At 32.9% G+C, this 25,848-nt stretch overlaps 1 protein-coding gene across 1 annotated transcript; it reads left to right on the top strand.

Moving 5' to 3' along the window:
- The first annotated feature begins 14,305 nt into the window (after nucleotides 1-14,305).
- Nucleotides 14,306-15,677, top strand: LOC131855919 (probable serine/threonine-protein kinase PBL8). Its single transcript, XM_059209463.1, has 4 exons — nucleotides 14,306-14,559; nucleotides 14,653-14,899; nucleotides 15,027-15,162; nucleotides 15,257-15,677. The coding sequence occupies exons 1-4, from the start codon at nucleotides 14,340-14,342 to the stop codon at nucleotides 15,470-15,472; spliced, it is 819 nt and encodes a 272-aa protein (XP_059065446.1). The 5' UTR covers nucleotides 14,306-14,339; the 3' UTR covers nucleotides 15,473-15,677.
- Nucleotides 15,678-25,848: the final 10,171 nt, after the last annotated feature.

The following is a 25,848-nucleotide window of genomic DNA, read 5'->3' on the forward strand; positions in this document are numbered from 1 at the left end:
CAACCCAAATTAAAAACCCCCCTATTTTGACCAAATATTGTATTTTTTCATAGCCCAAATTAAAAAATCCCCTTTTTTCACAAGATAGGTGATATATTGTTGTCAATTTTCAGGATACTAAACCCCCCAATATGAATGCACTTAATATAATATTGCCTAGCCAGTGAAGCTCCTATGACAAATGGATCATATCATCATGTAACCATTTTAATCATCAATAAACAACTAATATTTTCCATATCATTATGTCTAAGTTCTCATGTTCAGATACATCAATGCATTCTTGAGTAGGTCAACTTTACAAAGCATGTGAATATATAAAAATATGTGCCCCAACTTTTCTCGCTCAATAAAGTAGAACTTGAGCCACTGCTACTAAAAAAAATTGCATTATAATATTAAAAAAATATAAAAAACACCAAATAAAAGTAACTCAACAATGAAAGCAACATGAAATCCAATGATGGATGCATTGCCATTCTAACCTCACATCATACTCCAAACTTGTGTAGAGAATTCATTTTGTTCAAATCATCATTTACAAATACATCAATGCATTCTTGAGTAGGTCAGCTCTACATAGCATGAACATATAGGAAAATATGTACCCCTAATATCCTTGCTCAATAAGGTAGACCTCGAACCACTACTTACTCTCAAAAACACTTTCATTGCAATATTAATTTTATTAGAAAATTTTGAATTGCTAGAAATATGTAGAAAATATTGGCCAATCTTTACTAAAAAATAAGAAAATGTAATTACCATGGTAAATCATTCCTTTAAAAATATTAAATTCTTATGAAAAAGTAAGGGTCTGTGTGTGGTATTGATTGACTAGTTTAAGAAATAGTGCTTGTTTCTATAATAAATTAATATTTGAAATCAAACATTGAATATTTTAAACTACCCCTAGTTTTTTTTCACCAATGTTTGTTTTATCTATAATCTTATGGTTTGGGTTTTATTTCATGAGCCAAAGTGTAGCCGTAGAGATCCAATGCCTTTGGAGGCCCAAATGCAAATTTAGGCCCTATGGGTATTAGAGCTCTAAAAGTACATTTTAGCCCATAAAATTTAGCAACAATCATTAGATTATAATTATAATTATTTAATGACCAAAATATATTTTTGGGTTTGATGGGTATATTTTAATTCATAAATATGACATTGACCAATCTATTATAAATAAAATCAATGGTGGCGATTAAAAATTCATGAAATGGCCCTAAATTAATAAATAGATATACAAAATTATGATAAAATCAATTTTATTTTTAGATATAACTAATAAAATTCAAGAAAATCTAATCTAATTAGGTATCACATATTATTGTAAATTTTTGAATTCAATATTTATAAGATAATAAATGTTCTACCAGTTCAAGCAAAACTAAAATAATATATTATAAAAATATAGTAATTCAGGTTACCTTACAACTTCTCCTATTAGCTAAATTTTGAGTCCTCGATTTCAACTATTAGCTAATTAGTGAATATTCATCACTAAAACAATCACTCATTACATGGAACACTAAAATATCTTACATCTTAGTATTGAAAAGAGGTAATATATTATGTTTTTTAGATGTAATAATTTATTCTCTTCATGAAATACATGATAAATGGTTGTAATGATTCAATAGAGTATGCAATTCAAACATAGACATGGCTGAACAAGGGGTTTTCTAGATGAAATTTTTAAAGCACCAAATGATCAACATAATACATGTTACAATGATGAATTTAATCCCTTTGAATGTGAACCTCTCTATGAAATAAATCATGTTGTCAAATATTTAAATTAGAACGTTTCAATTAATTGAGTTAGTTTTGTATGTTAGCTACGTGTGAGCATAATGCAAAATCATTCCAACATAGAGAAGAATAAATGCATTGGTAAACAACTTTAGTTGGATTATAGAAGGTATTATGTGAAGCAAAGAAAACAATATTCAAATTGGAACAAAGTAGAATGTTAACCATTGTGTAATATTTAACTTTTTGAATGTAATTTATTATGTAAATAAGTTTGATTCACACTATCAAAAGAGATTGGTGTCTCTTACTAAGTCAGTGCTCTCTTGGAGGAAATTGGTGTCTCCAGTACGTTGGTGCCTACAAATTTTTTAATTGAGGATTGGTATCTCTAGAGCGTTGCTTCTTGAAAACATTACAAGATTATTTTTTTAGTTTTTGATATTTGATTTGGACAGTAGATCCAAGAAGTCCTTCATAATGGGTTTCCTTTTGAAAGGGTTTCCATGTAAATATGATTTTCTCTTATGTGGATGTGTGTACATGTTATTGTTGTTTTTATTACTGATTCATTATTATTAATTTTTAAATAAGTAAAATATCTCATTATACTAATTCACCTCGTTCTCAGTTGAATTGTGTGGATGTGAAAAAATGTCTTATCTATCTAAGGTAGAGACTTATGTGTGCATGATATCAGGAGGAGATTGCTGGAGTTGATTTCTTTCTTTGCATTGATTTTTTTTCACATTCATGTATTTTTTTCAATGCCAAAGGGGGAGATTGTTGGATATGAGAGTTTTTGGAATGTGTTGTTGTCATTGATGTCAACATATTCCCATGTTCTTGTGTTTGAGTGTTGCAGGGAGTTGGTTCAATTGGTGTATTGTAGATATGCTAATGCAGATTTAAAGATTCAAATATTAATATCTTCAGTTGATTCAACATGAGTTTCAGTTTTTTGAAAGGTGATTTGATCAAGTTATGTGATCTGGTGTGATGACTCATTTTTATGTTGGTTCTATATTGCAGACTTGTGATTTTTGGTTTGTATTGCTCCGGAATTGATTCATTACATTGAGAGGATTTTGGAGAGTGTTTGGTATGTTCATGTGTGTCCTTAGTTTGAGTGGTTCATGATTTGAAACTTCACAAGCATATCTTTCAGTTTGTCAGTAAGTTATGTTGGTGTTCTTGAGCTACATAAGGGAAATGATGATGATTCTTGTAATCTGAGTTGTTGCAGAGGAAATCGTGTTGCTTGTTGGAGACCCAAACCTACAGAATTTTTATGTCTACATATCAATTTCCAACCAATAAGCGACATTATTTTCCTATCGTCCACTCCAGACCATAGTATTTTTTTTTTTTTTTCAATGGCATCCGCATATTTAGATGAGATTTTAAACAGACTCAAAGTGTATATAGGAAGATTATGGAGAGTAGATTTAAGAAGTTGAAGCTTACCTACTTGACTGAGTAGAGCACTCTTCTATCTTGCCAGCTTCTTGCTAAATTTGTCAATCAGAGCATTCCAAAAAGAGGGGGGATTAAGGCCTAGAGGCAAACCCAGATAAATAGAAGGTAAAGCTTCAATTCTACATTTAAGAATTCTGGCCATTTTATTTTTCCTTGACTCTGAAGTATTAAAGAAAAATAAGGAGCATTTTTACATATTCAACATTTGACCAGAAGTTGACGTATAATCATACAGGGCCTTTCTCAAGTTCCTAGCTTCAACAATAGTGGATCTTCTCATTAAGATGCTATCATCCATGAACTGTTGATGAGAACACACCATACTATTTGAGGAAGGCTTCAATCCCATTAAGGATCCCCATTCTACTATTCTTTGTAGGTTTCTACAAACACATTCTGCCATTAATGCAAAAAGGATAGGGGAGATGGGCTCCCCCTACCTTAGCCCCCTAGAATTCTTAAAAAAATATGAGGGGGAGCCATTCACAATGATGGAGATGGTAGCCGTAGATATAAGTTGACCAAAAAGATGGAGGAAACAATTGTTGAAGCCAAAAGACTTCATAATTTTGAGCAAAAAATTCCAATCAATTCGATCATAAGCTATTGAAATGTCAAGTTTAAGAAGAAACCCCTCAGTCTTAGATTCCATGAGGGAATGGACATTCTCATGGACCGTAACAATGGAGTCAAGGATCTACCTTCCTGGAATGAAACCATTTTGTTGATGGGAGATAAGAGAGGGCAATAAACTCAACAATATAGAAGTCAAGACCTTAGAAATGATTTTGTAAAAAGAGTTACATAGACTGATGGGCCTAAAAGTTTGAAAATCTACCACTCCAGGGCATTTGGGGAAGATAACCAAGAAAGTAGCATTAAGCTCCTTAAGAAGGCACCTGGACCCAAAAAATTCTTTGACAACATTCACTACTTCATTAAAAACTATTTCCCAAAAATATTGAAAAAAGAACATGGGGAAGTCATTAGGTCCCAGAGAATTATTGTCTTCAAAGGAGAAAATAACTCTTTTGATTACTTGTCTTGATAGGATGGAGGAAAGCATTTTATTATCTTATTCCTTGACAAGACTTGGAATGGCTCCTGTTAAGGTATCTTGAATCTCACTATTAATACCACCATTTGCCTTAAGGAGATTCTTAAAGAAAATGACAATATTTTTTCTGATGTCTTCCTCCTTATCAAACCTACTACCATTGTAATCAATATAAGAAATTCTATTAGCTGCCCTATGTTTAAGAGTTGTCATGTGAAAATACCTATTATTTTTTATCTCCAACCGAGAGTCACAGGGCTCTTGATATTTGTTTCTAGAATTCTTCTTCTTTTGATATGACGTCATGCATCTTTCCAAGCAGTTCATTTTCCTTAGATTTATTATCAACTATATATCCTTCCAACTGGATTTTCTCCTAGATATCCTTGATTTCCATCTGTAACTTTGACTTCATTCCAAAAATGTTCCCAACCATTTCTTTGTTCCAAATTCTAACTTTTTTTTTCACCTCCCTCAATCTTTTGGAAAACCTAAACATAGCAGTTCCTAAAACTAAGATATGAACCACCATTTTCTAACTTTCTCAAAGATCTTAGGGTGAGACAGACACATTTGTTCAAATCTGAAAGGAAAATTCCTCTTTGCGTGGATGAGATTCACCACAAAACTTCTAGGGAAGTGATTAGAGCCAATCCTTGAGATGACTTTTAAGGAGCATAAATAATATAAGAACCATTGATTTGAAATTAAAGTTCTATCTAGCCTAACTTGAATCAACTCATTAGTTATTCTCCTATTTGACCAAGTGTAAAAAGCACCTTGAAGGTCAATATTTGTAAGCACCTAAGAGTTGATGAAGTCCAGAAGGTCCATTTTTCTTTACAAATTTCATCTGAGAGCCTCCAAATTTTTCACTATCTTGGAATGGAGTATTACAGTCACCCATCACAATCCAGATTTCATTACAAAACTTTCTTCGAAATGCCATAAGATCTTGCTAGAAAATATTTCTTGCGCCTCTACCATTAGGAGCATAGATGTTGGAATGGATCCAACAAAAAATATCTTTGATATGAGAAAATTTGGTGGCTATATGATGATCTCTTTCAAAAATCGGTTCTCCTCTAATGAGGTTCAAGTTCCAAAAAGTTACAATTCTTCCAGACGCTCCCTCGGAGTTGTTACCATGCACCCCACAAAATTTAAACATTTTGATCTTTTCAACTTTTTATTTTGATATTTTAGATTCTTGAACCAATAAAATATCTCATTTATGATGCCTAGCCTAATTTTGCAAAATATCCTGCTTATGGAGGCTATTCGAGCCCCTTATGTTCCAAGACATAATCTTCATATTTTGCCTGAGGAATGGAGTTTGCAAATCTCTAGTATGGTTTTGTACAACCCATCTGCAATATCTTGAAAGATTTCCTTCTCCTTGTGCCATTTCGAGGACTTTCTTCCTTGAATACCCTTTGAGGCTCTACAATCTGCCTTGGATCTTGAACTTGTAGAGACTCCTAATGGATTCTCCTACTATTTGTTCTTTTTTCTCTCCTTGCATGTCTGAGAATAATCCTCCTCTATTTCTAAATCTTCAGGATAGAGGTTCTGTTTTCTTGGTTCCCAATCTTCGTCTGGAAGTCCTCTCTAGGACAAAGGCAAGGTGTCCATTATTCCAAGATGATTCTGAACTAAGTTCTCACTTGGGTCTCCTTGATTTCTACTGGAGTTGCCATACGTATCCTTAACAAATTTAGGGGAATTCATAGATGTGTAGCTCCTAGAGGAAACTTGGCTTGGAGTTTCCTTGGTGTTAGAAACTGCAGAAATACAGGGAACCCTGATATCCACATTCTGGTTGATTTCCTTGAATGGGATAGAAGATTCCTGGCTATGGATGTCTTCTAGGCCCATAACACCCTACTCCATATCACCTGAGTCAAGGATTGGCATATTGATGATTGGCTCCTGGTTTTCCATGTCCACCTGGTTCTTAGGAACATTCTCCTTTTTCGAGGTCTCCAAGGGCTTAACAATATTGTTACTATCCTTTTCCCAATTTAGTTGGGCTGCATTTCCATTCCCTTCCCCTTTATCCTTTAATTTTCAAACTCACTTGTGCTTAGGCTGAGGCATCTCTTTCTCCTTCCTGACTTTCAACGAGCATCTCTTAGCCTAATGTCCCGATTTCCTGCATTTGAAGCATACAAAAGGGATTGATTCAAACTTAATGGCTTGAACCCATGGACCCAACTTGGATTGTATTTCAATAGATGATGGTGAATCTGCATTCTAGGACACACCAACACAAATTCTAGGAAACACCAGCCTCCTCCTAGTCATTGTCATAGGATCTATAGACACAAGTTCTCCAAAAGAGTTAGCCAGGCCATTAAAAATATCTTCATTCACATATTCCATTGGAAGGCTGGGAAGTATAACCCACACTAGGACATTTTTAAAAATGGATTCTAAAAGATCCAAGTTAGTAGTCCATTTCTTAAGAGCTAAGGAGGGCTTGCCATTAACCCAAGGACCTCCACTTCTAACAGCCTGAATATCTTCCTTGCATGAAAACTCAAAGGCAAAATAGCCTTTAGGAAGGGAAGAGACAAGAACCTGGCCATTAGTTATCCACTTCCTTTTGACAAAGGCTCTCACTACTTCAATGTTAGGCTTGGGGCCCATAAATTTATCAACCGACATCTTGTCCATAAGAGATATTTTCTGGTTAATAACCATATTAAAGGAACATAAATGGAAAACTTACCCTTCGAGGATCAGATATATTGTTGACTGGTGGGAACACTCATTTTCTACTAGGTTTCACTCCGAACAGTGACGACCAAGGTTTATGTTTGGGAACAACATTTCCATCGTCCCCCACCACATTTTGGACTTTCTTAGCGGTTCCCTATCCTTTAGAAGGGTCCTCATGGGCATCACAGATATTGGGAATAGGGGAAACCACCTGAGATGGCTTTTTATTTTCATTTTCTCGATGAGAGTTGCCATCAGATGAAAAACCCTTCCCCCCTAGATCCACCTGAATATTCTTTCCAGGGTTGGGTTCTGTTGTCTCCTCCTTTCCTTGCTTGTCACTCGGTCCATGCACGGATTCTGCTTGTGATTCCTCAGATCCTACACCGCCACTTCCATTTTCGCTGTTCAAAATTTCAAAAATCTCATTCTCCCACCTATTCACTTGCTTCTCCTGCTCCATGTTTATTTTTTATTTTTTTAATTATCTTTTGGTGAATAATCTAAGATAACACATTTAATTGTGTAGTGTTTCAGACAAATTTGATGCAACTATTTATCCTCTTGAAGTTCTCCTAATCAAAATGTTTTCATAGATCCTCCACAAATCCTCTTCTTAATTGCTTCTTATTTTTAGATGATATTTTATTGTTCTTAAATGTACTAATGATATCTTTAAATAACAACACATATTAAAATATTAGACAAATATGTTCTGAGTGAAGTCATTTGTAATTATTTCATCTATTAATACAATTTTTGAATATATGAATTTAATAATAACAATTGAACTGCAGATTGGAGAGATGTGCATATGAACATAATTAACCAATTCTATCATCTTGAATGTTTTCATAGAATTGTAACCATGATCACCATTTTTAATTCTTTCTTCCATGATTACATCAATGACATCTAAAATTCTATAAATTGTCGATTTAAATAACTAAACCCTATTCTTAAAATAAATAATTAAAAAAAATGGATCTTAGACTACAGTGCATAGAACCAGATGCATCTAAGAAACTAATCTAAGTGTCATTTTTTTGCTTATTACCACATAAATGTCAATACAAAAACTCTTTATAGAGTCTTTTGTAGTTCCTTAGAAATTAAAAAGGCTAACAATATTTATCCAAGCATTGACTAGTTAAAACCTCTAGCACTTGATTAAGCTACATGCAAATATCAACATACTACCCAAGATTAGTGAGATCGAGAAGAACAAAGGCCTTGATACAAGACAAATTTTCCCTTTGCCCAAAAGTTAAACAAGAAAGCATTTTAATTTAGAAATATTTTTATGTTGGAACACAAAAGGTAAAGTATTATGCCAACTAAAGACTTCAATTTTTTGTTTCACAATTCTTGTCACATCCTCGTTAGCTACCTTGATGACTGTTCTTGGAGACAAATAAACAAATAAATAACTAATAATAATAAAAAGCTAACATATCCTTCAAAGAGGACAAGATATCATTCATCTAGGAAGGGATGGTGTCAGTATGGGTACCGCGTGAAGGTAGGGGCATCTGTTAATGTGGGTAAGACTAGCTACGAAGATGGTATGGGCATCCTTCATCTCTTAAATGCTTGAGAAAGTTTCAAGCAAGGTAGGTAGCATGTGTAAATTCAAGACTGCCATATTTGACCATGTTGTTCTTTCCTATGCTCTAGGGAGAAGTTTCTAAAATAGACATGGAAGGAAATTAAAATAGGGAGCAATAAAGGTTGACCAAGAATGTAGAAAATGATTACAAATCTAATTAGTAGTTCGGTGTGACAATTGGAAGAGGATCATAAGTAGGAGAATAAAATGCTAAGAGAATGCAATAAAAAGGGGCATGGAAAGAGAAAATATGGGATGTGAAGAGATGGAAGGAGAAATTGTGTAGGAAGTGGAGTAGAAAAGTGCAAGCAATTGAGGAAAATTCCAAAGGATTATAGAGAAATAATGTGAGAGATATTGATGGACAAAATATGTGGAAAGGAAAGAGAAAAATGAGGAAAAAAAAAAGGCAAGGGAGAAAAGGTGAAGATTCTCTAAACATTCCCCAAAGCCTAAATGATGAATGATTCTCATCAACGAGGGTGTGTAAATAGAGAATAATATAGAGGGAGGAATAAGACAGAAGAAAAATTATGAATAAAAACCTTATTTAGCAATACTTTTTGTGTGTGTTAAATATTCTTGATTTAGTTACATATTGTTACGCTAGTTTTGGAGAGTTAAGTTCTATTCATTCATCATGAAGATATAAATCATATGGGGGATCAGAATTTGTTTTGGAGTCTTCTAATCTATTGTTTGAATCTTTCCTAACATCTTTTGGTGGGTTTGTGTTAAGAAATAAATGCATATGCCCTACATGTTAATATGCATCAATGATAGCTAGAGGTTATTGATTACATTCATGAATATAAATGTAATGGCCTATAAAAATATTATTTCATTGTATTTAGTCCAATTTTGGCATTGGAACCAATCTAGGATCACTTACGCATGCATATGTATCCTTAAATGTATTTTAAATTAATATTTTAAAGGGACTATGATGCTAGGTTCCCTAGTCCACTAGGACTATTCTCCTCATGATCATATGCCAATAGTTTGGATGAGACAAGGCTTAAAATACGCTGAAAATGACCCAAAAGAAGGCACGCAAAAGAAAGGGTCCAACAAAGAGTGTGAATTTATAAGAAGTTACAATTTAAAACACTAAATTAAAAATTACCATTCATTATTTTCCATGTTCTCATGTATAAATACATCATATCACCATGTAACCATCTTAATCATCAATATACAATTAATAATTTGTCCATATCATCATGTCCACGTTCTCATGTTCAAATACATCAATGCAATCTTGAGTAGATAAACTTTATAAAGAATGTGCATATAGAAAAATATGTGCCCCTACTTTTCTCACTCAGTAAGGTAGAACTTTAACCACAACTACTCTAAAAAAAACTTGCCTTGTAATATTAGAAAAATATTTTAAAAACATCAAATAAAAGAAAATCAATAATGAAAGAAAAATGAAATCCAATGATGGATGCATTTCCTTTCTAACCTCACATCATACTCCAAACTTGCATAAAGAATTCATTTTCTTCATGTCCTCATGTATAAATACAACAATGTGTTCTTGAGTAGGTCAACTCTGCATAGCATGCACATATAGAAAAAAATGTGCCCCTAATATCCTGGCTCAATAAGGTAGAGCTTGGACCAATACTTACTCTAAAAAATACTTGCATTGCAATATTAATTTTATTGGCAACTTTTTCAATTGCTAGAAATATATTAAAAATATTGGCCAATCTTTATTAAAAATTAGAAAATGCATTAATTACCATGGTAAATCATTCCTTTAAAAATATTTAATTCTTATGAGAAAGTAAGGGTTTGAGTGTTGTATTGATGGGCTAGTTTGATATGTAGTGCTTGTGTTTATTATTCATTAATATTTTAAATTGCCCCTAAATTTTTTACACCAATGTTAGTTCTATCTATAATCTTATGTTTTGGGTTTTATTTCATAAGCCAAAATGTAGCAATAGAGATCCAATGCCCTTGGAGGCCCAAATATAAATATAGGCCATGTGAGTATTAGAGATCTGAAAGTATATTTTAGCCGATAGAATTTAGAAACGATCATTAGATTATAATTATTTAATGACCAAAATAATTTTTTTGGTTTGATGGGTATATTTTAATTCATAAATACAACACTAACCATTAGATTATAACTAAAACCAATGGTGGTGATTAAAATATTGTGATATGGCCCTAAAGTAATAAACAACTATACAAAATTATTATAAAATTAATTTTATTTTTAGATATAACTTATAAAACTCAATCAAATATAATCTAATTAGGTATCAAATTTTGTTGTAAATTTTTTAATTTAAAATTTTAATGTAATAAATGTTTTGCTAATTTAACTAGAACTAAAATAATATTTTATAAAAAAAGGGTGATTTAGGTTACCTTACAACTTGTACTATTATCTAAATTTTGAGTCCCCAATTTCAACATTAGCTTATTTGTGAGTATTGTCCTAAAAGAATCACTCATTACATGGTACACTATAAATATCTTACATCTTAGTATTGAAAAGAGGTAATAAATTATGTTTTAGATGTTATAATTTATTCTCTTTATGAGATACATGATAATTGGTTGTAATGATCCAATAGGGATTGCAATTCAAACATAGACATGGCTGAATAAGGGGTTTTCTAGATGGAATTTTTAAATCATCAAATGATCAACATATACATGCTACAATGATGAATTAAATTATTTGAATGCGAACTGTTAGAGTTATCTTTTATTAGATAATAATTATTTATTTAATTATTGGTCTATTATACTCTATGGTTGAGCTAAATTTAGGAATCTTATAATTCTTTAGGGTTTTCACCTTTAGGATTTCGAGTATCCTCTTATAAGGATTCTCTCTTTGTATTTTCATAACAACTATATTGATTGAATTGCATTCTTCTTGCACAATCAATATGACTCCTCTTTTCTTGATCTCTGAATTCTGGCCTCCATAGCTTTTTTGCTTCTCTCCTTCTGTGACAAGTTTGCATGCAGGTGATCTTTGGGAGCTGTAGAGTTGATTTTTCCTCAACTCCAATATGAACCTCTATGAAATAAATCTTGTTGATAGATATTTAAATCATAATGTTTTGAGTAATTAAGTGATTTTTTTATGTTGGCTATGTGTGAGCATAATGCAAAATTATTTCAACATAGAGAAGAATAAGTGTATTGGTAAACAACTTTAGTTGGATTATAGAAGGTATTGTGTGAAGCAAAGAAAATAATATTCAAATTGGAACAGAGCAAAACGTTAATCATTGTTGAAGATGTAACTTTTTGAATGTAATTTATTGTCCAATAGAGGTTGGTTCATCCTATCAAAACAGATTGGTGTCTCTTACTAGGTTCGTGCTCTATTTGTGGAAATTGGTGTCTCTAGTAGGTTGGTTCTCACAATTTTTGTAATTGAGGATTGGTATCTCTAGAGGGTTGTTGCTTGGAAATATTATAAGATTATGTTATTAGTTTTTGATACTTGATTTGGATAGTAGATCCAAGAAATCCTTCATCATGGATTTCCTCCTCAAAGGATTTCCATGTAAATACGATCTTCTCTTATGTGGATGTTTGTGCTTGTTATTGTTGATTTTGTTGTTGTTGCAAATTCATTATTATTGATTTTTGAATAATTAAAAGATCTCATTATACTAATTCACCCCCTTCTTAGTAAAATTTGTATTCTCACTAGTCCTAATGCATCTTACAAAATGAGGTAAACGATAAAATTATTCCAAAGCTAAGAGGTATAAATTATGATGCATTGTAGGAATCTCTAATCTTATTATTAGAGGACAAATACCTATATGAAGTGTTGGAAAGGCAAAGATAGATGACATGCTAGTTGTGTCTCATTTAGCTAATTTATATATCAACCAAAATCCTTCAAATAACTAGATGTACCAATCTCAATATGAATGCATTTTGGTAGCTAGGTGAAGAAAAAATTATCTAGCATGATACAAACAATACTACTTGGAGAAATTGCTATTTTAGCTAAGACTTTATCAACATGGCAAATACAACCTAGGAAATTCCACTTGGATATGGACATGGAGAGCTCTCTTCTCAGAGAGTACAACATCTCATGTCCAGGGTGTAAAAATAAGATGAGACATATAAAGACACCAAGTGCCATGCTTAAGAATATTTTTCATATGGTTGGTTTCAAAAAAGAGAAAGAAAACTCTATATGAGGTAACATAAATTATCAAGATTGATCAACTGTAGGAACCGTGCTTTACTCACCCACACTTTAAGCATTCTTTCAAGGAAAATCCTTCCAACAAAATAACCTAAGATTTGAGTAAAATTTTCAAGTTATCTCTTAAGAATTATCAATCTCTAGGATGGGAAAGATCACATCCATAAGTAATTCAAAAGATATACCTCATGAAACACCTTCAGAATGATTTCTGTAAGCCACTTATGATGGATCCATCCTTATCCATCATCAAATCATCAACACCAACAACTACAACTAGATTGATGAAGTGTAAGACCATTTAAAAGAAAAAGAAACACACCCACATGCATAAAAGAATTAAAAGATCCCACAATAAATATTAAAAACTATAAAAGAACCCTAGTCAAAGAAGTAATGTGATATAACAAACAACAACAAAAAATGGCATTGACAAAATCAAGCTCCAATTTGAATTAGAAGCTTCAAATATAATAATTTAATAAATTCATTCGGCACTCTAAAAGAAAATAAAATTATTTTATTAAAAAATTACACACCATGCTGGATAGACACTCCAAAAATAATAAGAATAAGTTTTAGTCAAGTGTCTCTCACCAAACAAAAATGACCCGCGTTACGTCCGTGTGGAGCTTACTCTGGGCAGCAAGTTCTAGGAAAGCATACGGCGGCCCCGCGTTCCTAATTGTGCGTATATTGGCATTGAGTCCTTTGAGGAGAAGTTCAAACAGGATTTACATGGCAACTATGTTACTGTGAAGGAGCTCTACATAGGCTGATTAGAATTGAAGACATTGTGGTTCCTGCACTGATCGTTTTTAGCGGTAAGAGCTACTTTTGGATCAATTAAAGCTTTTAGTAAGTTACTCTCCCCTTCTCTTAAGTGGGCACTGCCTGTGTTGAATGAGAACTATTTCGTGATAACAGAGCAATCCCAATCCAATACAAACTTTCATCAATTCGATTCAATTTTATATCTTTGAATTTATATAACCAGGTGAGATGGAGCAGAGCTGTAAAGCAGAGCTCTGTGGATCAGAATCGAACGCTAGGTTTTCTCAGGGAAAAATTAAAAATAAGGAGATAAATGGGCATTGTTTTCTCGGTCTGGGTAAATTTCTGAGGAAAAAAATTCATACCATATTTGGACGGAGGCCAAAGTTTTCCCCTGCTCAAGAACTCGAAACGGCTAATGTAGAAGTAGAAATGTTGGGGACGGAGATCCAACAATCTCCAATTAAGAATGAGATCCAACAATTTCTAATTGCGTTCGAACGAGACGAATTAGTGAGGGCGACAGAAGGGTTTTCAGTACAAATAGGCCGTGGTGGTTATGGGATTGTTTACCGCGTAAGTTCCTTTTAAAATCTGACTGTCCATTATAGTCTGAAGCAAAATATGACGAAGCTGATTATGTATAAACATGTTTTGGTAGAAAAGAAGTAGCAGTTAAGGTCTCATACTCTGAAAGTTGTCATTGAATTCTCTAATACCATATTATGTTCTGCTTTCTAAAGGGAAATCTGTCTGATGGAAGACGCGTGGCAGTGAAGGTCTTGGACAAAGAAAGTTTTCAAGGCAAAGAAGAGTGGCGGAACGAGTTGAACATTCTAAGCAAGCTTGACCATCGAAACATTTCTAAGCTTGTGGGATATTGCTGTGAAGACAATATGATAGTCTATGAGTGTATGGCACGAAGCCTGTCAAGCGCTCTTTTTGGTAAGTAGCCAATGCAATTTTTTCACTTGTCAGCTTTTATTTGATTGAAGGGTTTATCTTGAAAATCTAAATAGCTTTAACCACCATATGCAGAAGATAATGAGATGGTTATCGACTGGACAACAAGATTCAAGATCATATTGGATATAATAAGAGGACTCGCCTATCTTCACGAAGGTACAGGCGTGCCCATAATGCACAAAGACGTCAAGCCGTCCGACATTCTTCTGGATGAAAGTTTCAATGCCAAGATTTCTGATTTTGGCTATGCAATGGCCGACATCAAGCTACCGTGGTACGAAGATGTTAGCATCGAAGGAACTCGTGTTGTTGGAACATAGTAAGATGACCCTATCCCCTAACCCTTCATAAGAATGATTAAGGTTAATGTATATAGCTGCAAATTTGGGATGGTCATTTTGGGCAGTTGATTAATGCATTTTACTTTACTTGTGTTGGGCATACAGTGGTTACGCAGCTCCGGAGTATATTGCTACCGGTACTCCGAGTGTGAAATCAGACATTTACGGCTTTGGGGTGACTGTTTTGAATGTCGTATCTGGCAAACAAGCTATCGACAACAAAAATTTCCTCTCCGAAAACGTAAGAATTATATGTAGTTACTACGACCGTAGTTTGTAGGAGGTTTAGAAAACTAGTATAACGATTTAATTTATGGTTTGGTGTTTGACTGCAGGCGCGTAGATTGCATGATAAGCGTCGCCTTACTGAGCTAATAGACCCTCGATTACTCAACGCAGGTTATTCAACTCACTCAAAAAGCATAGCAGGGACAATCAATATAGCCCTGCAGTGCACTGTTTCGAACGCCAGAAGTCGTCCATCAGCGTCACGTGTGTTGGAGATGCTTTTATCAAAAGATCCCAATCGCCACAACACTGCTCAGTGTTGAGAGTTTGGAACCCAGTCACACAACTATCCTGAGCGGGAGTAGTATTGAATATTGAAGAGCCAGTTACAGAAAAGAGTACCTGAATCCTTTAACAGATTCAGAATACTCTGTTTCATTTGACATTTAGTTTCATGTGCGATTTTGGAATATTTACTGTTTGTGTTCTCCATGTTCTAGACTTCAATGTAGTTTTTAACATGTACTCAGTTCAACTATTAAAGTCGTAGGCACTATGTAAGTTCAAATCTCCTCAATAAGAAAAAAAACACTGCTGAAGCTGACGTTTTTACAATTTAAATTAAAATGACTGTTTACTATTTTTAAAGTGTTTAAATGGCAATAGAGTTTGATATGCAATACTTTAGAATATATAAACTTCAAATGTAAACTTCTAATTTCTAAATATTTCAGAAATTGTAAGAAAGTTAAATTGTGTGAATGTTAAACGAAGGTATCGAGACAATGCACAAAAGGCTGAGATATTAATTTTTCTCTTGTTTTTGGTGCCTTGGCATTGTTTGGCGATGTAAAATTGAAGATATTACATTGATAGATGTAATATTTAATTTAAGCGTGTTATTTTGTGGCTATCATGATTGCTCATGTTTTTATACATCTCTACTCCGCTTTGAATAACAATGAGAAAATAAATTAGAGTCAACATTTCTTTAATTAAAGAGCTTGGAAAGATTTCATTCCACATGTAAGTAATGCCATCCAAATTATAATTTATTCTACTGGCCGTAGTCGTCTGAAAAATAAGGCATATCATATAATTAATTTTCAAGACCCAATGTTGCTACGCAGAAAAGTATATTTAAAAGGCTTCCAGTAGATGCTGCTGTGTGAAACTGGAACCTCTTCTGCTTAACAAGATGCTAAATTTCCTGTTAAAAAATTTGGCCAGAAGCTTCGTCCTCCATTGAATATATTTTGCACGACAACCATCCACAAAACAACCTTCCCCAGTACCTTCTTTTTCGAAACCCCATCCTCATTAATATCATAAATATTAGTTTATATCCTCTACGAGAAACCGGAGATCCCTTTCACATGCTGCGCTTTCCTCTAAAGATTGGATTGACCGATTGATATAAGTTTAAATATTTCAAAATCCCATAAATAATCGTTTCAATGTATGTTAGAGTTCACACTAAATGGAAGACTTTTCCAATCCTTTTTCAGTTACATTAAAAAATTCCATTGAAACATTCAAAGCACCCACAATTGCTTGATTTCTATTTTGTTTAATGTGCCTAAAATCTGTTTAACTACTTCATGATAACTTGACAAGAGGAATTATGGCCATTCTTCAAACAATTGAAATATCTATATATGTATTTAACTCTTTTCAAAGATGTGTGATGTATGAAGGATTTTTCTAGGAATTTGAATAGATGTGGATGGAAATGTGTCATCAGACATGTTCTCTTTATTAATACATATTTTGATATGATGATTTGCAAAATAGAAGTTTTCATAAGAAAAGCTTTATTAGTCTAAATTTTAATTTCAAGTATTTTCACCATTGTTTATGCATAAAGGTCAACAAGTCCTAAAATTAACATTTGTTAATAACTTGTAGTCATTCAATCAACAATACAAACTTATCTATAAAATATGATAAATAAATTTGATTTGAAATTTAAATTTCATAATGATGTACATGAAAGGGGAAGAAACAAAACCAAAGATCAAATGCCAATATGTTAGTTTCAACCAAAACTAAAAATAAATGAAGTTTAAACTTTCCAAATGCATATCAAAAGAGATTAAAAGCATATAATAGAAGCAATAACAAGAAAAATACAAGAGAAAAGACTCCTTAAGAAGCTCAAATGATGCTCTTGATGTCTCTCCCTTGTTCTTCTCCTCTCCAAGATCTAAAATTCAATGCTTGAGTGTAGCGCTCAGATTTAGCATGTAGCCATGGATACCAAAGGAAGGATTAAATGGGGGTTGAAAATAAACTTCTATTGCTATGCAAATGCACAAAATAGAATTGCTATGAGAAATCTAAGTAGAAATGCCTATGCAACTATAATAACAATGCTTAAGATGCTTCCTCATTTTCTTGAAGATGAGGGTTCCTTTTATAGGCAAAATGGTTCGTTCGAAGGTCAAGGTTGATCTATCTTAGCAAGGGCTAGGATTGCATGAGAGAGACATGATCCTCAATCCATGCTTGCAACTTCCACCAATGCCATGACGACAAGTGACATCATTAGAGGGCTTGAAAGGATAGGGAAGAAGCATTAAATACTTGAGAGGACATGAGGGTAACCTCATGTGGTTGGGTTATTGGATAAAGGCTTTATCCAATGGGTAAACTCTTGTACAAGGTTTAGCTATGGTTAGGCCTTGGTCAAAGGGACAAGACCCAGTGGGTTAGTATATGAAGAAATGAAGCATTTAAGACTTTGTAAGATTCCTAAATGGGTGAAATGATGGGTTCAAGGTTAATTTTGGGTTAGGATTGCGCAATTGATTAGAAGTGGGTTTAGGCTAATTTAGAAGGGATTAGAAGAATCTAAAAGAAGGGTTAGTTAGCAAGTGAGTTTTATAGGAGATTGCAAATGAGGGGGGATAAATAGGGTTTTAATTTAAATAAATTTCATTTATTTCAATTAAATGTGCAACTTGCATTGAATGAGTATTTTAAATAAATAATCATTTATTTAAATGGGGATTTTGATTGAGAATTTTAAATAAATGTTTAATTTATTTAAATGATAGGAAAGGGAGTGATTAAATACATTTATCAATTTATTTAATAGTTGGATATTAGTTAGTGATTTTTAATTTAAATAAATTTATGAAACTTATTAAATTAGTAGAATATGGTTGGAATGAATTAACTAAATATAAATTTAATTAATAGAAGAACATTAGTGCTTTAAACAAATAAAATATTTAATGGATAGATTTGTGTTTCTACACATAATATATTACTAACTTTTCATAAATTTTATTTTCTAAATGTATATATACAAAAAAAAATTGATTAAATTCAATGGGTTAATTACAAGGTCCAAATCCTGTAAAAAATGAAACAACACAGTTATTGGTCAAATTTATATTTGAATTTTATGACCAAAACCATGCCTCAAATGAAAATCTAATTTCAAAGAATAAAATAAAATAGAAAGAGTTAAATTAGTAAACTAAAGGTATACCATTGTGTAGTTGTGAGAGACCAATTTTGACAACTATTGGAGGTAAAAAAAAAAATGGACATTGTAGGTGAAAGCTATGCCCCTCAAAATAAAATTTCTCTATTATGCTATTATGTCCTAAAGTACTAATTCATATGAGAACATAAGTTGGCATCATGGTGACATCGAAACTCTAAGTCGTTGGTTCCTAGGTGGCATATGAACAACATGTCAAAGATGCACACAAGCTAAGGATTCCTCTAGTAGAAAATCTCAAAACCATTTAAAAAAAAATCAAAGTAAATAATTTTAGGAGCTAAAAGTTTGCTAGTTAATTTCATTACTATTAACGCCCAAAAGATGGCTAACCTTGGTTATTGTTAGTGTGGCTAAGAGTGTTTACAATTTCAATAGAGCTATATGGTCAATTAGTGTTATTGAAAGCCTACAATTACTACAAGTATGGGGGTATGTTGACTTATTAATTCTTGTAGGATAATGATTAATTTTTTATTTTTTAAAAAATTAAATTATTTTTCTATTTTTAGATACTCAAATGACTACATACAATCATATGGCTAAGGTGTGGGGGGCAAAACAAATTGCTTTTTTGAAATTATCAAAATAGGTTAAATTTGATACTTGTTGTTACCTTTCAACATTCAAAATTAAATGGAGAGCACTTTTTTATCCTAGGAGGTCATTTGTGAAAATTTTCCCTAAAACCCTTGTGGTAATAAACTTAAAAAAATCTAATTTAAACTCATGTTCAAACCCCATATATACAAAAAATAACCACAATATTGCAACCCTAAAACCCTAGATTTGTAAAATAACAATCTTTAAATAATGTGACCTTACTTTGAAATCTCAAAAATAATTTGTACATTATCATGTTTCAACTTTGTATCAACTCTACTAGTCCAAGGGTTATACCAATATAAAGATATATGAAGCACCACAACCAAAAACACTACTCTAATATCAAATATTATGAAAAAATAAAAAGATAATAAATCACTTTTCTACATAACCCATGAGATAAAATAATTCATTCAAGTATATAGAATGGTCAAATGCATAGATCAAAGTCATCTCATAAAATAACACAAGATATATCTCAGAAAAAAAATTATAGAGGGAAAAAATTAACCTCCAAAAGCTTCTATGCTCAATATATTATTCAACAATAAAGATTTTCAATACACTTACAAGGCCTCCATGAACACTCCTAAAATATAAAGCCTCTCTATTGTATCCTTCATATGTACAAGCATGTAGCCACACATTCATGTCATGCTTCACACATGCACTCCTTAGAAGAAATATCAATATAATAATAGTCAAGCCAAAAATCCAACAAGCCAACCTAAACCACTAAAAATGTGCTTGTTTTTGTTAACTCAAATTCACACAAATACTACCAAGTGATAAGGGAAAACCATGTGCCTCAAAACCATGAGTTCACAAATCAATCGACCCCACATTTACTTTTTTATACACATATTAAATTATATAGAGGAGGGGATATTCTGCCCTTAAGATGACAAGATCTCAAGGAACAAATTGACCTTCGCTATCCCACTTAACCAACACTCTCATGAGCTAGGAAGATCAAAAATAGGAAAAGAATGGAAACCATACCAAATAGAAATTACTGAATAAAAGAAGAATATGAAGTGATAAAAAATATTGTTGCTAGGAAAACGAAAGCTAATATAACATATATTTTACGATCAATCTGACAAAGAATCTTCCTTAGATGCAAGTGTGTCATGGAAATGTCTACATGATAAACTATCGCTTACACTGAAAAAGAATAGGAAACACTAAAAATCACCCAAACATCAGCTTCGCAATCCTCAAACTTTTTTGCTATCTATACACACAAATAGGAAAAAATGTTGGGGTTGTATAGGGGTTTGACTTAGTCAAACCCTTGCTTTGGTGTTTTTGCCTCCATGGAAGAAAAATAGATAGATTGGATAAAATGATAAAATAAGTTTAATAGAAACAAATCACATTTAATGGAGGAAAACCCATATTATAAGAGATACGATGATAAAATAGATTAAATGCAACTAGATAATATACAATCTTAGAGATTTGATAAACATGATAATATTGTAATTCAATAGATATGAGTAATAACAGAGAAGAAGAACATTCCTCAACCAAGAACACTCTCTTGAGATAATAACGTGATCATGTTTTGACAGAAGAACGAGTTTTCGCAAGAATGAGTTTGTATTTTGATAGTGCTTCGCTATGATAGTGAGAGAAAGACACCCAATAGTGAGATATCTTGAAAAACAAGGGAGAAATAATAGTTTTGTTGCTCAACATTAGTGGGAGTGACCTTTCAAACATGCCCAAGCCAACAAACATGCATAAATAAAAGTTTGATGTATGATATGCTAATTTGAATCTGGAATATACTTGGGATGTTTGTGTGCCATGTAGATGTCTACACACCACACTACTATCTCACCAATTAATCCAAAATATGGCTCAAGGGTGGCTAGAACTACTTCATATTTAAGATTCATGATGTCAGAATGATAAAATCTTGATCATGAATTTTGGTCATAAATCACCAGGCTCAATTTGTCTGAGTAAATTAGATTTATTCTATTTACTCTAATTAAGTTGAGTCAAGATATCTTTATTTGTCACATGAAACAATCATTTAATAATATTCATGTTAGTTATCTTAGATGAAATTCTAAATAGAGATAAGTTAGTTTTATGGATTTAATTTTGTTATAGGGTAGTTGTATCTTCTCCTCCCTAATTTCTCATCTCATTGAGCCACATTAAATTACTCATGCTCTCAATTGTCTAGCCTCTTTGCCTATATAAGCAAGATCATTTATACATTGTATCATATCAAATCATAACAATTCATAACATCCATTGAAGTTTAATTTCAATCTTTGCTCTTCAATCTCCATTGTTCTTCATTGCTCAAGTTGCAAAATTGTTGTGTGTGGTTAGAAAGTTTCTTGGTTGATCCATTGAAGCATGGGGAGCTTTATGGGCTCAAAATTTCTCTAACAAATACAAAGGTGTCATAAATGTATTAGGTGCAATTTGTGATAATACCTAAATATATTTCATATGTATACCCCACATTAATTATCTAATCCAATGTTACCCAAACTTTTATACGTGACCTCAAATAAATACTAAACACATCACTTGAGATGCACATCAAATTTTGTATTTTATATAAATAAATTAAAAATTGTGGAATAAATATTCATAACAAAATATATCGTGTGAAATAATTTGAAAATAAGTTTTTATAAAGCATTTTTAGGATGGAACCATCCTTATGCATTGTTAAACCATCAATTCTAACAACTACTATTAGAGTTATGAGGTTTGAAACCATTTAAAAGAAGAAATATCCACATGCATGAGTTACTTAAAAGAGCCAGTATAAATATAAAATAACAATAGAAAATATTTTGCGGGAGCGAAAGTAGTGGCAGGTGGCCATCTAGGGTTTCAATAGGGAGAAAAAAGAAAACCTATGAAGGGGATGATGATGGCGAGAGGGCGACCCCATTTGGGGGTTTTGTGATCCTCCTCCCTCTTTCTATTGTGGTCTCCTGTTTTGGGTCTTTCACTTTGGGTGTGATGGATTCACTGCTTTTACTCATTGTCTTGGGTGCTACAACTTTTTTGTCCTAGGAAATATGGCTCATAGATGTTGGAGAAACTATGCTGCTAGGCTGGGATACCGAATGGAGTGGATAGGGAGCGAGAGAGCGAGATCGGTTAGGGTTTCTAGAGTTGGAGGTGTAGGGGTTGGGGAAGACGATGATACTGCGGATGATGGTGTGATCCCCCTATTCGCACTATCTCTTTATACGATTGTTTGGGACCCAGATGGTTGCATATTTTTTGAATTTATGGTTGTTGCCTGGAGTCTGAAGCTACAGGAGACCTTTGTTATGGAGGATTTCCTGCCTTTATTTTGTTTTCTCTATGGGTTCCTTTTTACTTTGTTTGAAAATTCCTCACTTTCCATCCTATGCATGAGGTTCCTTGTTGTTTTGCAGGATGTCTTTTTTCATCTATTCTCAGCCCGTCCTATTGAGGGGGCCCATTCCTCTGTTATGGGGAAGTGTTGGCTGAGCTTGATGGGATGGATCCTGGTAGGAGTTTTGTTAGCCCTTTTTCTTAAGGCTGGTGTGCCTTTATATCTTTCCTTATTTTTGGATCTCTCTCCTATTTCTCCCATAGAGGTGGAGAGCTTAGTTGAGTCTATTTGCAAGCTTTTTGATTATATTAGGCCTCTTCCTTTTTGTGAGGTTGTGGGTGCCTTTTCAAAACCTAGCTATCTAGCAAAGCTTCACCGTGCCTTCTTTTGGTCATTTGATTTTGGCTTGTGGCCAGTAGATTGGGTTCTCTTTGTGTATTATCTCTCTCCTTTCAACCCCTATGGAGGTGGGTCACTATCCTATACAGGTGGATGAGAGTTTTACTATTAAAGGTGCGATCAGATTCTATGGGATTGTTGGCAAGTTCTTGGTGGTTTTGGGAGCCATTTTAAAACCCAAATCGTAGGTTAAGGGAGCCTCTCAAAACTCCCTTGCTTTTGTTTGGCTAGATGCTAATAGTTTTGAAGGGCCCAACTTAGAATGTGATTCTTTTTGGTTAAGGGGCCAGGTTAGCATTTTGCTTCCCATTTTTTCTGTATTTGGGTAGGGGATCCCAGAAAACCCTTGATGTATGGATAAGGGAGTCTATTGACTTCATCTAAATGTTTAGTTTGTGTTTCTAGTAGGTTTTGTAATGATATTCTTTTAGTTTGGCTAGCTTATTTCTACTTGTGGCTATGTTGGCTTCTGGTTGGCACTAACCGGATTTGTTGTAGTGGTCTGCTGTTTTAATTTACCTATCTTTTTTTGGAAAAAGTCTCATTGTAGGTTCCAGATCTAGGTAAAATTTGAGTGTTTCAAGTCCCTTCAAATCCTATTGTATGGGGTTTTGGGTCCCCCTCAAAACTTGTTTTTCCCTTAATAAAAAATAATAAAATATCTTACAAAATAATATAACATAAAGAATAAGAAAAATAGTAATCTTATATTTAAACGATCATATTTGAACAACATACTTATAATAAAATAATAATTAATATAATCCCTTTGACAACATTTAAAAAAAAACACATTAGACTATCTTATTAAAATATACACCCACAATGCTGGATAGACACTCCACTTATTTGTGGTTTGGTTGAGAAAACTTTAAAAGATTGAATTTTTCAATAGTCTCCTTGCCGACCAAAAATGGTTGTGTTATGTTCATGTGGGCCTTCCTCTCAACAACAAGTTCTAGGAAAGAACATCATGGCCCCATGTTCCTAATTGAGCAATAAATAAAGTAGATTGGTATTGAGTCCCTTGAGCAGAAGCTCAAATGGGATTATATATAGTGTAAGATAATAATTCTAATACAAACCTTTAGTAGTTCGATTCAATTTCATCACTTAGAAGTTTTGAACTTATACAACTATATGAAATGGAGCAGAGCTATAAAACAAAGCTCTATGGATCAAAACTATTATCTTCTTACAGAAAAGATAATTTTGAGGAGATAAATTAGCATGAATGCCTAGCGCATAACTCTCTCAGGTTGGGTAATTTTCTTAGAAAAAAAATCAAACTATATTTGGATGGAGGCCAAATTTTTCTTTTCTCAAGAACTCCAAACACCTTACCTAGGAGTAAAAATTCTAGGAACAAAGATCCAATAATCCATAATAAAAAATGAGATCAAATAATCTCTAATTTAGTTCAAAAGAGATGAATTCGATAGAGCAAAAAAAAGATTTCCAGTACAAATAGGCTATGGTGGTTTTGGGATTGTTTACCATGTAAGTTCCTTGGGAAATCATTGTTAATTATAATATTAAACACATGATAACCTAATTATGTGTAAACATATTTTATAAAGTGAAATTTATTTGGTAAAAAACAATTAGTTGCTAAGGTCTCATACAGTGAAATATGTTGAGCTCTAATACCATATTTTGTTCTGCTTTCTAAAGGGAATTTTGTCTAATGGAAGACACATGGCAGTGAAGGTTTTGAGAAAAGAAAGTATTCAAGGAAAAGTAGAGTGGATGAATGAGTTGAAAATTCTAAGCAGGTTTAACCATAGAAACATTTTGACACTTGTGGGATATTGCTTTGAAGAATTTATGATAGTCTATGATTGTATGGCACGAAACCTGTCAAACGCTATTTTTGGTAAGTAACCAATGCAGTTTTTTCTCTTATTTTTTTTATGTGATTGAAGGTTTTATCTTAACAATATAAATATGTTTAACCACCATATGCATAAGAAACATAGATGTTTATTGACTAGCCAACAAGATTCAACATCTTATTGGACATAATAAGAGGAGTCATGTTTCTCACAATGATGCATGTGTGTTCATAATGCACAAAGACATCAAGCCAGCTGACTGTTTGAAATTATTGTTGGCCGAGTCAAGTCTGCATGTAAGTCTTCACCTACCTATCAAGAAAGCTACAACAAACAACCTGGAGAAGATTTGGTTGGGATCTCCATCACAACAACTCCTAATTGCAGAGCAATTGAATGAGACAGATGAGGTTTTTTATTTTGAATTTGGGGGAGAATTTTGAGTGGACAACAAATAGATAAAAAAGAGAGAACATTCTCTATTCAGTGAGTTCAGTCCAGTTAGCAGAGAGAGATCAACATGTAAGGACCCCCTTGTCCTAACCCTAGTTTAACCACCATAGTAACTCATAGTTACAATTAAATTAAATTTTCAATTAATGCACATGCAAAGTTTATGATAATTGATATGCAAGTAATAGATAAGTGAACTGAACATCCATGCATCTCATGTCTAACATGTGTAACTAAATATGTATGCAGTAAAAGTAACAAAAGTAAAGTGTGCATGAAGATTAAATAACATGTATAAACCATAATTAATTATGATATCGAGTTAGGTGCATGCATGCATAGAAATAAATCATGTGCATAAATTATTATAAATTAAATTAACATGAAAAATGCATAATTAAATCAACTAACTAAAAATTGAAGATGAACATGCATGCATGCAAAAAAAAAAACTAATATACGAAAAGTAAATTGTGCATGTTAGTGGGTTAGTATGCTAGTGGTTTTTCTCTTCTTTTCTTTCTGTTAGTTACATTGCATGGT

The sequence above is a fragment of the Cryptomeria japonica genome, chromosome 7 (assembly GCF_030272615.1).
Source record: "Cryptomeria japonica chromosome 7, Sugi_1.0, whole genome shotgun sequence".
NCBI classification, from domain to species: Eukaryota; Viridiplantae; Streptophyta; class Pinopsida; order Cupressales; family Cupressaceae; genus Cryptomeria; species Cryptomeria japonica.